Here is a 16,580-nt window from a genome sequence, read left to right as displayed (position 1 = left end):
TGCGAACCCCTCCTCTTCTCTCACTAAGTCCCCCACCGCCGCCGCGGTCGGATGTGTCTGCACACCGTAGGAACGGGGAATGAAAAGGGAGATGCTCTCTCTCTATCCCCACTGAGCAATCTTTATTTTGGACTCGTGGGAAACGGCCCACGGCGCACAATGCACGCGTCTGCTGCGGGGGGAGTTGCGGCGGGGAGAGGGCCCTGCGCCCACGCGTGTCCGTGCAGGGTGGGGGACACGGCTTCGGACGGGGCCACTTTGTGCCATCCCAACGCGCCCCCGCAGCGCCCCGAGCCGCGCGTCCCCTCGGGTGCCGACTGCCCACGGGGAGGAGGGGGCGCTTTTTGCTCCTAAAAACGGCTGTACGGTGCGAGGCGCGGACGAAGACCCCCTGCCCAATCGGCCCCAGAGAAGCGATGACACCCATCGCGTGTTTGAGGCAGGACCGGCGGGGCAGCGTGCCAGTACCCTGTGGGGGATGGATTCCCTCGACCCTGAATCGTGTTCAAAGACATGGGGAGAAATGTCATGGTCCCGGGTCCATCATGCAAAGTGACTCTGCGCGCATCCCTCCCTGTGGCTCTTTCCATTAATTAGAGCTGCAGCGGCGGTGGGGGAGGGAGGAGCGGCTGGAAGGCAGCGGTTATGCAAAGTTTGGAGCCAGCATCCAAATGGGCCGGAGCGGCTCCTGGGGGCAGCGCTTTGTAACCGGGCGGGGTGGGGTTATGCCGCCTAAGAAGCTCCATTAAGAGATTTTCGTTTCATCACCACTCATTGCCTCCAGGACACAGTTGCAACTAAGTCAAACTTTTCACCACAGAGACGAAGCAATGTGCTGTGACACGAGAGAGTCGTGAAAACCTGTTCTTACCCCTGCCCCCAGACAATCACCGCTACAATCGCACTCCGCAACTCAATTTTGCACACGTGCCTCATCCACGTCCTTCTCGTCCTCCTCCTCGCTTTCTCACAGGTTTTTGCAATGATGCTCATCACACCCACTGCCGCCTATTTCACCCCGCTCCGCCTACGCAGCCACGCTGCCGTTCGTCCCGTGGGCATCGCGGATGCAGTCCCCCACACTGTGACCGCGGGGGCGGCGGGGCCGGGGCGCAATTCTCCCTCCCCTCGTTGCCCCGCTCGCCGCAGCCTTTCCCCGCTCGGCATCCCGGAACAGGAAAGTCCCGGTTCAGCTTTCCCCCATAAGATCCTGTCTCCCCCCGCCGCTCCCCTCCCTCTGCCCCTTCCTGCCTTTGGCCTTGCGGAGGGAGCCGCTCCGCTCCGTGAGGGACTGGGGCCGTAGCCGAGCTCGGGGCGGGTGGTGGGGCGCGGGGACGGGGCTCCGGGGACTTGCGGCCGGGCTCAGCCCCCAGCCCGCCCCCGGCCCTGAGCCGCAGTCCGGTGCCCGAGGGTTCTCCGCAGCCTTGAGCTGAGATTCTGAAGTTAGTGATTTGGTGGTGTGGGTGGGTTTTTTTTGTGGTTGGTTTTTTTTTTTTTTTTTTCTTTTCCTTCTCTCTCCTCCCTCGACTCTTCCGAAGAGACAGACGGGGGGGGGAGGAGGAAGAATTAAGGAAGGGAAAAAATGGCGAGTGGCAGGAGCGGCGTGGAGAGAGCGGCACTTCTGTGCTGCTTCTTGCTGGCGAGCGGGAGCCTGAGCTGCTGCGCCCGGCCTGAGGAAGAGGAAGAACGTGAAGAGCAGCGCTCCTGTCACGGCGCCTTTGATCTCTACTTCATTCTGGATAAGTAAGTGACAGTCACATTTAAAAATGGTTATTCACCCTTCGCTGCCTCCGTGCTGTTTCCCCCCCCCCACCCCCCCTTCCTCTCAGTGCCTTCCTCCTATCTCTCGCAGTGCCAAGCACCGCATGCAGGGCAGGGTCCTTGCTTTTGTTCCCCCAGACGTACGCGTTTCCCAGGCGGAGCCTTTAGGGGAGCCCCGCGCTTCACCCCGGCTTAGGCACGGGCAGACCCGGGGGGTCGGGGCATCCTCCGGTTGCGGGCGTGGGCTGTGAGCGCTGGGGCTGAGCGGGGGCGGGCGGTGCTCCTTGCATCCCCTGGTGCTGAGGCTGCAGAGAGGTGCAGGGATGGCACCTGCGGGATTCGGCCACAACGCGGCTGTCCGTGCAGGTCTGCTTACAGCTAAGGTGTTGGTGCTTGTATGCAGTGATTGCCTTTTTTACATCATCACTGTACGATTTTATGGAACTTGCTTCTAAGCCGACTTCTTTGGAGCTGTCTAAACCTGTGTTTGAGTTGTTATATATGTTAAAATATGCTGGCAGACACTCTTCTTTAATACCATGTGGTTCTAATTTAGATATGGCCTGAGGGTCTGGGTAAGCTCACATCCATGGACACGTCGTGACAAGTAGAGCGAAGAGTGTTTGTATAGGTGCACCCACAGGTGGTTCTCAAATAGTGTGAACTGATTTGCTCAGTGCACTGCTTTGGCTGAACAGCCAGGGGTTAAAATGCAGGAGGTAACTGTTGGTCTTATGCATGTAGTGAGAGCAATGGTTGTACTACCCAGTGCCTCCTGAGCCATAGGTGTGGTGTGGTGCTATGAAATCCTGAAGCCTCTTTGTGACTCTTGCCCATAAGCAAGGTTTGCACTGCGCCATTTCCCAGCTGGGAGAACTGACCCATCAGGCCTCCTGCACTGCCTGTGTGAGGCAAATGCCACTGTTACTCAGGAGCCAGTATGTCCCTGTCTGCAAGAAGAAAAAGGTGTCATTAGGCAAGATTCAGTTTTCAGAGCTAAATGATCTGGAGTCTACCGAAGGCATTCTGCCTTTCTGGAAGATGCACTAGCATGCTATCTGGTGGTTTTGGTGTTTTGTTTGTTTGTTTTATGGGTTCTCTTGGTGGCATGGGATATCTTCTGCAGCGTGATTTCCTTGTCTAAGCCATCCTTATATGCTCCCAGTTATCAGCGTGCTGCGTTCCTGTGTTTTTTCTTTCCAGAAGCTCAGAGAGCACTTTACTGAGGTGGTTGCTGTTATCAGTCATCCTCTATTTGGGGAAATCATAGCAGAGGACAAAGGATTTGCTTACAGTTACTGATACGTCGAGCAATAGAAGGCTGGTTGTGTAAGCAAGCTCCTCCTCCACGTTGTGGACACAAAAGCATACATTTTATTTTAGCAGACTACAGGTCTTTCATGTTGGCTCAGGTGCTATATGCTCTGCTCCACTGCAGCTTGGACCCAGTGGTGGCTGGAGTAAAAGTCATGCACTTACATTCCAGTGGGAACATTCTCTTTGGCTTCAGTTGCAGATTGAGTCTTTAAAGCCTTCAAGAGGTTGAAAGAGAAAGCCACTGGCAAAAAGCTGCAGTAAAAGTTTTTTGGGCCCTTGGTTTTAGAAACCATTCTCACTCCTATGAGCTAGTGGCAAAAGCAGCAGCAAAGTTGCTTCTGACCTTAATGAGTTTGCATTACAATCCATACGGGTAACACTGGAGTGCCAGACCTTCAGAGCCATAGGTCTCTTGTGGCTTTCCTGCTTTAACAGAATGCATGTGATGCAGAGAGGGAGTGTACATGCTGGCTGGGGGTGTGTTTAGTTCCAGATGTATCCTGTGGCATCTGGCACAATATGAGGGCTTGGGTTGGACTTGATGACCTTTATGGGTTCCTTCCAACTTGGAATATTCAATGAATCCATGAAGAATGTTTCTGGAGTCAGGGAGGGTTGTCTGGGTGGGCTTGGGAAAGTTCTTTAGAAAGGAACTAGTAATTGATCAGCGCTGAGAAGAGTGGGGGTGTTCTTGGTAGGGAGGGGGCAGGACACCAGCTGTAAGCAGCTGGCCAAATCTGGAAATGCAGTGGACAGAAATCTGGATCTACACTGATGTGTATCAGCAAAGAACTCTGGCTTTAATTTCTAATGGGAGAATCCCCAGGAAAAACCAATCTGTGTCCACCAGTGGGTATCCTCACTTGTTCTGAGTGTTGTGTATCAGCGCCACATCAGTGCCTTGCCATTATGGAACTAGGTGCATTCAGTCTTAATTAGCTGTGTAACAATGGGATTGAAGCACTGACTCTGAAGACTCCCGGATTTAATCCTGTGACCCTGTGGCACACTCTATAGCTGAATGACAAATCCTGTCTGTGAAGTCAATCCGAGTGAACCAAAATGACTTTAAATCTGCTTTGCTTCCTCATGGAAAGATGCAGTCTCCCATCTGTAGGAGGTAAAATAGGGGAAGGCAAGAAACCTTTCTCCTTGCGCATGTAAGCACTGCGTTTTACTGCACTGACTTTATTGGGTCATGATTTTCTTTTCCATTCTGCCAGGCGGAGTCTGTGAGGATCTAATCCTGCAGGCAATAACCTTCAGAGGAAAAAGATCATCTGATGGTGAAGTTATTGGTATAATATATGTAGTGCCAATTAGAGAGAAGAAAAAACAACAACTTGCTGAGCTCTTACAGTTTTTTCCCTTTCTGAAGTTGATTGCAGCCCTTTATTTTAACTCTATGGGATAGGCAAGATCAAAGCGGTGTAACTAAGCTTTGGTTGTCTGAGAAACTAGCAGGGTGACAAGGAAAAGCAGCATGTGTGGGAGGGAGACTGGCTACCATCCTCTTTAGGGTTGTCATACTGTGTCAGAGCCACGTTGGGTCAGCTTTGTCTCTGTGAATGCTTAAATGAGCAAACGTCTTGAAGCTGCAAGAACTGGATGTTTGCTGGCTGCGGTCTTGTGCAGTCTGTGTGCTGTACCCCATGAGTTATGCAGGCCTGAGCTTATTTGGAGGTGCAATCGAAGACTGTGAAGTATTGAACAGAAGCAGCAGAAATTCTTGTTTGCAGCAGGTCGATCCCTCTGCGTGAGGTACAGCAATCTACCACACCATTGGTGCACTCACTTCTACTATGGCACGTGGTAAGATCAAGTCATGTGTGGTATCACAAATCTCATGTTTGTCTTTAAACAAGCATAGCTAATAAGCTAAAGGAAACAAATACATGGGTAGGTGAGTACTTTTCACTTGCTTTGGTTGCTCCAATTGCTCAGGCTGTCCAAGTGCATGAAGAACTTATTTTCAGTCCAGTCCCGAACTGCTGAGGACAGGTTGCTCGTCTATTCTGGTCTTGAAGAGGCGTCCTCATGCTTGAGTATGTAAACACACTTCCCTTTCATCCCTGATTTGCTGGCAACATCCAGCTGTTTTTTTGTAATCATACTGAAACACACTTGCCAGTCATCCTTTTTGCGGTGCCTCTAGTTTTTTCTGATTATAACAGTGCCTGGTGACATCACTGTGATTGTTTATTAGTGCAACAAATCTAAGTCCTATGTTGAAAGGGTTTCCAACTCTCCTATAAATGCCTTCTACTGGCAATGCCTGGCATGACAGATCTGAGCAGTGGAGCTCTCTGTGATCTATATTTATCAAGTACAGAGAAATGTATTTGGTTAGTTTTTGACCATAGGACAGGCTGGAAAATGGAGGGGGGATGGGCAAGGGAGAATGTGAGATTCTCAAAAGTATTTTCTCATTCTTTTCTTTCCTGCTATGTTTGTGAAAATATTGTTTGGATTTTGAGGAAAACGGAGCTGTGCTGCCTTGAGAAAATCTTTTTTTTTCCTCCACAACATGGACCACGGCAGTGCAAATGTCTCAGGGCCCCGCTGCCTTTCTTTCAGAGCAGTGATTCTAACCTCCTTGGGAGCTGACCTAGCTATCCTTTTTCCTCTTCCCCCTGAACTTATGGGTAGTCCCACTTCATGGCACTCCTTTCTCTTGGGTCCACAACAATGTTGCTTTTCACATCAGTTTTGCTGCTTCTCCTGTGCTTGGCAGCAGCTTTGCTAAAGACATCAGTGTGGTGTGGCCACTTGAGCCTTCTTCTCCCTTGTAATCTGTTTTGCAGCTGCCTCTCTTTACCCTTCCTGAGCCGCTCTTGAGAGATGAGCCCCAACTGGTGGGGAATTTATTTATTTACTTATTTATCATCTCAATGTTTCTGCAGTTTCATGGGGGTTGTCAGGAAGGAAAGGAGTTGATATATCCTAAAATTTGAGGCAAGCTGGAAAGCCATCATCAGAACAAAAGGCATTTCAGTAGCTGCTGTTCTGGACCCATTTTTTAATTATTTTAAGGCAAACACAGTGCATTGATAATAGAAAGATTACCTGGACATTTTTTTCTTTAAATATGCTTTATTTAAAGCAAACAAAGTTTGGAAAACGCATTCTGTTTCTCTCTTCCTATGCTCCCAAGAAAGCACAGTTTCCTTTCCAAGTTTTTGAATGAATTTAGCACTCATGAAAGTAGTGAATTATGAGTACTGGTGAGAGTGGGTAGTTCTGGCTTTAGGCTCTCCCTGCCTGCTTTTGGTAAGCAGGGACATCTGCCTATTACAGCCAGACTTCAGTGTATCTTGTGGTCTGGAACCTCATGCAGGTAAATGTGACTGAGAGCATGCGCTGAATAGAAGTGTTAGCTTTGTTCCTTAGACTTCATTCGTTGCCATACACATGTATTTAAAAATGGTTGTGTCTAGTGTCTATCTCTCTTCCTTTTCTGTCTGAATTTCCCCCTTCATAAGATAACCTCATCATCTACATGGTACCTCTTGTGGGTTCCAATTGCCTGCAAGCAATATTCATTATAGTTTTCAAAACATAATCTGATGGTATTTTGCCTTTGCATCTTCCTTTGTTGTGGTTATGTTGCAGGCTGTGCTGGGATTTCCTTACAACCAGGTGTAATTGTGTGGAATGTTCCAAAGGAAATTTTTATTCAGCTTCAGACATACCTATGTTATTGGAACCAGGTTGTATTTGTTTGCATTTTGTCTGATGTCATTTTGCCAGATTTGCCTTTTGGAAAGGAAGAAAAGATTAGGGAACCCAATTCTCTTCTCCCCCCACCCCCAAGAAAAAGTCTTTATAAAACCCAAAACAAAACTAATGGGTAGCAGTTATTTGACATAAATTGTGTACGGGTAACAGGAAGAAAAAGCCATGGCAGTTTGTCATTTGCAGTCTACTTATGCATGTAACTAAATCTGATTTATTTGGGGCTTGAGCCAAGGAAACAAACCGTAACATTCCCCTGACCTGGGGTTTCAGTCTGTGTGTGGTCACCGATGGAGAATTTCATTACTTTTGCAATGAAGCTTGCAGGCCAAATGCTGGCATGCTATCTGTTCTGAGTTGTTACAAAGTGTCGTAGCACCAAACCTCTTAATCTCAAATAGACAATGAGTGAGTTCTTGCAGCACCAGAGCTGTGCCTCCACACCCTTGGTTATCTCTTCCATCTTGCTATGAGTACTGTATCTTGACTGGGATTGAGGGCTCTACTTCACTCCCCTGGCTGTGTTAATAGGACTGGGATACAGAGAGCAGTTCCTCCAGCCCTGGAACTGCTGAGAGCAGTGCTGGAGCTTTGCTGGGAGATCTGATGTGGTCAGATGAAGCCTGGGTCTGGCCTGTGAGCTGCACTTTGGGGCTTGCTCTTCTGGTGGCAAAAGAGCTGTAACAGCAGGAGGCAGAGCTCATGGATCAGGTGGATTACTACAGGAGCAATGGGTTATGAGGGGTGGTTTACACAAGTCAGTAATGCTGCTGTAGATTCTGTCAGTTGTTTTATAGGAGAAAAGCTATGTATAAAATTAATGGTTTTGGTCATAAAAACCTATTGGATTCAAATGCTTCAAGTCCTGTGTTTGGTGTACTGGCTGAGGACTAAGAAATCTGTTTCCCAGCCACAGCATATCTTTCCCCTCCCTGCTCCAGTGCTTGTCTTGTGCATTACTGCTGTAAGTACTTTGCAGCGAGGACTGTCTTGGAGTGGCTGTCTCTGCCAGTGTTCCTAATTGCCTTTGGAGCAGATAATATAAACTAGTCCATCTTAGCCTGGGTGAGTCACTCACTGAAGGTCCCTTCTATGCTTGCAGGAAGCATTGTTTGAGTGAGGAAGGTCCTTGTCAGTTTGAATGCTTTGCTGGCTCTCAAGAAGGGAGCCAAGGGATGGATGAACATGCGTGTGCATGTCTGAAGCCACAACAAACCAGATGCCCCAGGGTTTGCTTTTATTGCAGAACCATTATTAGCCATGTGCAAGAATTCTCCTGCTGTCTGTGATGTGGTTGCAGCCACAAAGAGCTCTCTCCAAATAACAGCAATCTGCCTTGTTTCTGAGCAGTGGGCCATATGCAGGGCCCCCACTAGCTCAAGGGGATACTTAGGGACAAGCAGACTTGATTGCTGTTGTGTTCACTTGACACCATGTTCAAACTGAATACAGAGTCAGTAATAATGGACTTGTTTCTTGCTCCAGGATCTCTGAAATAGCTGTCACCAGTTAATCAGGCCTCGGAGCCTGCTAGGGCAGAGGGCTGTGAGTGCAGCTGGCTCACGCTATGCTGCCTCAACCAGCAGCAAGGGGAAGGCCTGACTGACACACTCACTGTGTTCATCACACTGACACAGAGCTCTGCTAAGCTGCAAGGAGTCACTCCAAAACAAGCAGGAGCTGAATCGAGCCCTGCAATCGCATCACTTCCTTCCACCCCCAGAAATACTTGCTGGCCTCCTTTTCCCCTCCCATCCAGCAGTAGCGATGTGAAATTTAGGAAAACGGCAGCGGGAGCAGCAGCTGCTCCTCAGGGCTGTGAGGCAGAGAGCGCATTCTTTCCTATGTTGTGGTTTGCTGACTCCTCTCTTTGTCCCATGTGTAATGGGAACTGAGTTCGGGGAGCGTGCTCCCAGAAATGACTCCTGTGTGTTTTCTGCTTTGTTTGGGCTGGTTCCGTAGGTATGAGCCCCGGAGAATTCTGCTGTTTTGCTGGCCTCGCTCCAGGCTCTGCCCAATGAGCCACCAGCAGGAGCAGTCCCTGACACGTTTTATGCACAGCAGCTGTTTGCTGCTCTGTGTTTGCCTCTGCCACCCGAACCAGAGGCCTGAGACTCTTCCTGGTTCTGGAGGGCCCACAAGCTTCCTGTAAGCTGCAGACTGCTGCCCATAGAGGTCTCAGTGCTCTGCAGAGCAGTGGGTTGTGTGAGGCTCCTGGCTGCATCACTGCCCCATATACTTTCTGCACAGTGCTGGTCCATGCTTTACTTATTCTCTCCTTGTTATTCAGAAGCCTTCATAGTTTCTCTGAAATCCTATATGCAAAGTCTATCACTTGGTGGCAAACTGGGCCAGGCAAGGAATCTGTTAATGGTTTTTTACTGATGGTATTTTGAGATATGTCACTTCTGTTTCAGGCTCTTATTGGCATCAGTATACCGATCAACAGGAGTTTCTTTTTTTCCTCAGTTATCATAGGATTCTAAGGGAAACAACAAAAACAGTGAAATTACTGTAAAAGGCTGTGAGAGTGTCCAGGAATAATCTGTGGTGTAGGATATCACTGGAAAACCTTATACTTTCTCCAGGCTCAGGATCTTGGTGAGGTACTGGCACAGGCTGCCCAGGGAGGTGATGGAGTCACTGTCCCTGGAGGTGTTCAAGAAACGTGGAGATGTGGCACTGAGGGATGTGGTTTAGTGGGCACAATGGGGGTGGGTTGATGGTTGAACTGGAAGATATTAGTGGTCTTTTCCAGCCTTCATGATTCTATGAAATGGGGAGCTGAAAATGAATACGACTTTTAAGCATTGAATATGGTCAAAAAATGAGATGAATGTGCCTGATTTGTTTCACAGCTTCTCATGTGCCATGGAGAACCATGGCAAAAACTTCCTAGTGCCATCCAGTTATGCAGCACAGCATGTTAATTTATGCTGCCACCACAGTTTTACTGTTTTAAAGCCAAAATCCAAAAAGCAGTGAAATTACTTCTTATTTTCAGTCGCATTGAGTTGCTTCTGACAGTGTTGGGAGTACTATTTGATGGCTGTGGGGAGGCTCAATATGTAGCTTAACAAACAAAGTGTTGTTGTAACTCTAATGGTATGCTTCCAATGAGGACTAGCCCATGACAGAGGTATCTCTATGTTTTTCAGAGGTGGGCACCTGTAGAATTATTACAGCCACTCTTGGTTACTCTTAGTGCCCCTGGTTGTCCCCTTTCCAAGAACAGGTGTTTCATTTGCATGGAAATATGTAGTACTATGGTTATCTGAGCATTTGCACTTCATGTTTTTCCACCATCAGTACTTTATTACTTTCCTAAATATTCAGTATTTAAGTTGCTGTTTTAACGAACTGTTCTTTGTCTGAGTAGGTATTTCTTAGAGGGGAAGAAAAAGAGCACCGAAATAAATAAAGACCCTTCAGAAAGTCCTAAGAGGGTACTAGAAGTGACAGTTTGTCACCATTATGAAGAAAATACATTGATACTTTGTTTTCTTGGATTGCATCATTGCTGTTGCAACTGGCAGTAGAAACCTGATACCTCAAAATTGACTGTTTCATGAGTAAGAGACTGGCTACTCTGTGTAAAGAAGTGACCACACTGGAATTTGCAGGAGTGGGGCTTGACTGGGAGGCCTGTTTCAAAATGAAACTGGAAAGGGTCAACTTGGGGTGTGAGGACAGCATTTAAAACGATAATATAAACTGAGATCTATGAATGTATAGATCTTGCATAGATACAAGGAAAATCTGTCTAAATTCAGCCAAATTAGAGATTTAGTTTGGGACTTGCAGAAGAGCCCTGGGGAATTATAGGTGCTGGACTGCTTTGGTTCCCTTCTGGAAAAGCAGTTGTTTAAGCATGTGCCTCACATAGGCATGGATTATTTTTCTATTTTGAGAGGGGGGAAAAAAGTCCTGTTTGCTAGTAGTGCGGTCTTGTTCCCACACTGGTGAAAAATGCCAGGGAAACATGGCTCATCCATTGTGCAGCACCTATAAATAGGAGTATGCAGATCAGTCCTTGGCTGGAGCAGCCCTTGGGGAGTTGTCCCTTCCTTATTTGCAGGCAGCTTAATTTCTTTGTTAACCATGTTGTTCTGCGTATGGCTCACCATTCTCCAGAAGAGCAGTGTCAAGGCACGCAAGCAGGCTTATTCCAGAGTCAGCACTTCAGTGGCCCTTGTCCCATCCTTTGCTCTCCTCCATCCTACCAGCACTGCCGCACATTGCACTGAACGTATGGACTTCTCCTCTGATCTGTACCTGGTGAAAGGAAGTATAAATGCCTGGCAGAGGATTGCTTGGAAAGCCCATAGCACAGCTGCAGTTGTTTTCACTTTCATACATTTATACAGGAAAAAATGTCTAATAGCCATTAGAGGAAGCCTAAGACTTTTTGCTTCTTCATTAGTTACATTTCAGAAGTATCCTAGTTCTTCTTTCTAAACTCCTGTGATCCTTCTTGATATGCTGCTACTTTATTTCTCTCTGCCCCTCTACCTGTGCCCAAGACACCTTATGCAGGCATTTGCCTGGCAAGCAAGGTGAATTAGCTATTTGTTCAGTCCTAGGAGGGCTTTTCAAACCAGCCTTCTCATGCTTTTTAGCCTTTAAATGGCTTGAAAGTGTATGACCTAGATCCACATGCAGCAAATCAGCTATCATTTACTGTAGATTTGCAGCATGCTGGGCTCTGTTTGAGGTCTGTGTCCCACAAGACCACTGTGGTCCCCAAGAACCTAAGACTGAACTGAGAAAAGCCAGGGATTGAATAATAAAGTTTTATAGATTGGGAATGGAAGCACAAACATAATATAACTAATTGCCCAACATTTCATGAGAAGTCTGTAACAGAGCCAGGGATTGGCTGTCTAAAATTCTAGTCCAGTGTGTTAGTTATTAGTGTTGCCGTTCCCCTCTGAATTACTTCAAACGCTTTCTCTTTTGAAACAAACAGTAATTCATGGAAACATTCTCTCACGTGTTCTGGGAGGATGGGTGATTGGTACAAACTTTCCTCGTGGCTGCAACAGCACAGCTATGCTCTAGGAAAGTAAACAATCTATTAGCAGATGATTTAGCAACATCAATAAAATGAATTAAACTAAAAGAAAATGTGTAATAAAATAAGCAGAAGCAGAGGGAGGAATATTTAGTGAGCTTGTCTTGAAATTGTATTTTTATTTGTATTTGGGTCCATGGGTATTGTCATAACAGTTTGGTTATGGCTTCCAGCACAGCTGCTGTAGAAGCCCCAGCAGCACTAGCTGCCTCATCTCCATGCACATCTATCCAGGTTGTCCCTCACTACCTCTGGAGTGTCCCACTCTTAAAATTGATACAAGGAATTTCACTGTGAAATGAGATGAATATAATCCATTCTGTTTTGTACACAGGTCTGGAAGTGTCAGAAATCATTGGACAGAGATTTACTCTTTTGTGGAAAGCCTGGCTGAAAAGTTCATAAGGTAAATTTTTCTTAGATGGTATTTTAATTTGGTAATATAAATGTTTGCATACATACATTTGTGTGCGTTATTTCCCATCCCCTGCTTAATCTGATGAAGCAATGTGTACGAGATATAAATCTGACTTGTTCTTCTGTTTCAGTCCAATGCTGCGCATGTCTTTCATCGTTTTTTTCTTCACGAGGCACTACAATCATGAAATTAACAGAAAACAGGCAAGTACTTCCCAGCTTTCAAGCAAAAGCACCTTCCATCCCTCAAGCATTGAGTGTTCTGCAAAACCAGGATGCAGAGCTCTATCTCGGTCCATGGTGTGGCATCCACTGAAATCCTTCCACTGTTTGCAGGTGCCCAGAGATCTGGAAGGTCTGCTGCTCTCTTGTTAACATTTTCTATCTTATACAAAAAAAATGCAGCACTGAGGCTCCCATTCTTAAAATGTTTCAGAAAAGAACTGTGCTTCCAGTCCAGAGTTTGTATACACTGCCCTCAATGTCCCTAGCTACCCAAGTAAGGCAGTTTTTGTGTGAGAGCTCTCAGACCCTGAGCTAAGGAGCAGAAGACTGTGAAAATCCCACAGTGTTTTCTGAAATAGCTCAAAACTGAGCTTAACGCCAGCAGCAATCACATGGGTGGTGCTGGAGCACTACCTTGCCAGACTGTTGCATCCCTGCCTTTGTACAGCAGCTGTACCAGAAGTGCTCTGCTATTGTGCACCTGGGCAGTAGGTTTTTAAAGGGAGTCTTTGCCAGATCAAAATTCTTGTTGCCACCTTCACAATCATGTCCTCAAGCCTCTGTTTTATATCTAGAAGGCAAAGCTCAAGGCTTTCTTGTTGTTGTTTTACTATTCCCAGGGAAATTTGTTCTTTGTAATTTGGGAAGTAAACAAGAGCCCAGTAGCAGAATGCTCAATGTGGTATAAAAATATTTCCTGTCCTCAACTCTGGTTCATTGTTGGATCTCCATCCGTGCTTTTCCAGCTCATTTTATATTGGAAAAGAGTAAAATTGCACCTCTTGCCCTAAGGACGTCCGTCCTTCCGGCTCCTTACTTTACCTTCATTCCTTCATCCTGTTTCCCCTACAATTGTCTGTGGATCTTTTAGAAATCAGGACAGTTAATAATTTCCCAGTGATGCTCTTGTTCTTCACATGTTTCTTTGTGGAGTAAGAAGCTGTACATCAGGAGTGATGGTGTCCAAGTTGTACCAGGGAACAGTCTGTGCCTGAGAAAGGTTGATGGTCCACTGGTCTAGGACAGGAAATTGTCCTCATTCTCATCCTGTTTTCATATCTTCTGATCTCTATCTTTATAATGGGAAAGTCTTAATCCCCGCTGTCCTGATGATTGATTGAATAATGAGCTTTTATCTATCCTATTTTCATGACAAGATCATAAGCTTTTGAATTCTCATTCCATCTGCAGTTTGTCAGCATTCAGTATCTGGCATTTACTTTAATTCTGTCTTGCCCTGGCAGACAGCGTACCAGGGACAGAACTGCAGCCTTAAAAATGGATTAACCCTAACATGGTGATATGTGCCTGGTTTTGTGCTTTCATGGGTGTTTGGCTGATGTCCAAACTGCTTTTGGGGGGAAAAAAATAAGTTTGTTTTGCTAGTATTAGCTGGTGTGTATGTACTTCATGCAGTGTATGGACAGGATGTGTAATTTATCTGTGTTATGTGATGAAACAACAACCAAAATACTTCTAATAAAATTCTTTCTTTCTCTTTATCTAAAGGGAAGCCATAAGAAGAGGGCTTGAAATTCTTCAGTATGAAGTGCCTGGAGGAGACACATTCATGCATGAAGGATTTAAAAGGGTACATGTTCCAGAACCTCTTTTCTTTGATTTATACATGTAAACTTTGCTTTCCTTGCTGCTTTTGCACTTAATTACTAATTATGTTCTACACTTCACTGCAGGCAAATGAGCAGATTTACCATGAAACCTATGGAGGTAGGTGCTGTATATTTCTTGTTACGGGTCTGCACGGAAGAGATAGGGATGATAGTTTTACGTGACCTGCAGTAAACTCATTGGAAGAAGTTTTGGAGAAGGGATTGGTGTTACACAATCATTGCATTCCATTTTGACTACAGCCCTACTTTCAGATGTGTGATTCATGGTTTATTAAGACCAGAGGAGACCAGTATGATCCCAGATCTGACCCAGGGCAGAATACATACTGGAGCATTGCAGACACTGCACCCAGGGACAAGAACACGCACATACATCTGCCCTGCTCTGTTCTGATGCACTCAACCCTGTCTGCCTCCTGCTCCCAGCTTCTCTTTCTTCCTAGTGTAGGTATGAGTGTGGTCAGCTGGAGATTTTACCATAATTGTGAATAGTTTAGGATCAGATTTTCAGTCAGTGTACTGTACATTTTTGCTAAATTTCAAGAGGGAAATGTACTTGTACTTTGATCTGTGCCAAAGAGAAGGTCTAACTTGTTGCACTGAGCACTTTCTGCCTGGTTTGTATGCTGGGGTTAAGTTGTTCTTGTTTGTGAGCTGATGGCCTCTTTGGGAGACCCAGAAAAAGGTCAGTGCCTTTTAAATAAACCAGGGTGCGAGCGTGGAGTCTTCAGCAGCACCTCTGTTATGTGGCTCCTCAGACACTCCTACCTGACAAATATAGGGTTTTGATGAGCCCAAGTGAAAATTATTTTACCTCTTCCTAAGAGATAGTTGATTACTTCTTAGCTAAGTTGATGAGTAAGGAAAAAGGAATAGTTGATGTCTGGATTTATAAAGTATTGGGAAAGAAACAAAAATTGAGAAGAAAATGAAGTTCAATATATTTCTGTCCTTTTTCAAACATCCTCAGAAAAAAGAGTAATACAGGAAATCATGCTTTTTACCCCAAAGTTGCAGGTCATTTTTTTTTAAGGCTTTGTATCTGAGTTGACATTACATGGGAAGGACTGCATGGCATAAGAAACCTGTCAGAAGTAATCAGTCTTTTGTTTCAGACAGTATGGGGAAAGACACTTGAAATTGTACCAGATTACTTTGAAAAAATAACAAATAGTTCTATGAAAGTAATGTGTGTGTACATTAGTATGTGTGATTACTGAAGCAGGATGGTTGGTTGAACCATTATTTGTGTATTAATTGGGATTTTCTTTAACATTTGGCATTTTTCTAGGTAGTATTGTACTCTATATCATGTTACTTACCTAGCTTTCCAAAACTCATGCAACTTTTTCACATAAGCTTATGTGGGACATGAACTTGCTTATCCCGAGACATGAATTTGCTCCAGTGGATCTGGTCTTGCATTTTTTCAGGCTCAAAATTCCTATGAACTTCACTGACAATTCTTGTTGCATGAAAAGCATAGGACTGAAGCCCTTGTGGAAATACCTTTTCATGCTGTATTCAGTAGGGATTCTCCTTGAAAACCTGGTGGAGATGAAGGTAGAGTGTCAGGAGAGCTCCTCTTGAAAAGGTCTTGCACTACCAATCTCTGGGCAATGTCCATGCAGATAAGTTTTTCCTCTTCTCTTGACAAATACCTATCTGTCTCTAAGAATAAATTTTGCCGTTTCTCCACATGAAGGGTATAGATGTAACTTTGGCCAGATGCAATACAGGACAGAAGTTTGTGCATGGGCTTTGCTGGAGCAGTACTGCTCCTTCAAGTGCTGCCTGTGTGTGTTGAAGGCGCGCAGTTTTCTGCCTGCTCTATGCTGTCATACATCTGACCTTCAGCTGGGGCAGATGAGTGCACTTCCAACAAAGTCCACACAAATCAGGCTGAGATTCTGGCCTTGTGATTTTGAGTTTTTGTCAACAAAAAGGCATGTGTCACTTCAAACTTATTTTCACTGTCAAATCTTGTGTCATCCATATGCAATCTGTTAACTATTGTCCATGTAGGAGTTCGGACTGCTAGTGTGATTATTGCTCTGACGGATGGAGAATTGCAAGACGTTCAGTTCTATTACGCAGAACAAGAGGTAAGTCACCTTCACATTTGCCCAGACTGGCTCAAGTTAAACCTATAGGTGTTTACTGTTGGCTCCAATTTTTTATATGGTTTTGTACTTCATGGCAGTTTTTCTGTTTAGGCCAACAGAGCCAGAAGCTTTGGAGCTATTGTTTATTGTGTTGGAGTGAAAGATTTCAATGAAACTCAGGTAATCTTGCTTGCTTGCTTTTATTTTGTTTTTCTTTTATACAAGTAGGGAAGTAATAGCATTAGTTGAAGGCATTTATTTAATTACTTGAGACATAAATCATTTCATGTCAGTATGATGTCTTTCAGCAAGTAT

General features: G+C 45.5%; 1 protein-coding gene across 1 annotated transcript in view; it reads left to right on the top strand.

Annotated features, from left to right (window-relative positions):
- The first annotated feature begins 1,552 nt into the window (after positions 1 to 1,552).
- Positions 1,553 to 16,580, top strand: part of ANTXRL (ANTXR like) — a 51,674-nt gene continuing 36,646 nt past the window's right edge. Inside the window, 8 exon segments of the mRNA XM_015288443.4 lie at positions 1,553 to 1,743; positions 12,222 to 12,293; positions 12,436 to 12,463; positions 12,465 to 12,508; positions 14,039 to 14,120; positions 14,224 to 14,257; positions 16,186 to 16,265; positions 16,377 to 16,445. Coding sequence (XP_015143929.1) covers positions 1,583 to 1,743; positions 12,222 to 12,293; positions 12,436 to 12,463; positions 12,465 to 12,508; positions 14,039 to 14,120; positions 14,224 to 14,257; positions 16,186 to 16,265; positions 16,377 to 16,445 — 570 coding nt within the window. The 5' untranslated portion in view covers positions 1,553 to 1,582.

Source organism: Gallus gallus, chromosome 6, assembly GCF_016699485.2.
Source record: "Gallus gallus isolate bGalGal1 chromosome 6, bGalGal1.mat.broiler.GRCg7b, whole genome shotgun sequence".
NCBI classification, from domain to species: domain Eukaryota; kingdom Metazoa; phylum Chordata; class Aves; order Galliformes; family Phasianidae; genus Gallus; species Gallus gallus.
Note: the sequence above shows the minus strand (reverse complement) of the source record. Positions and strands in the feature narration are given on the sequence as shown.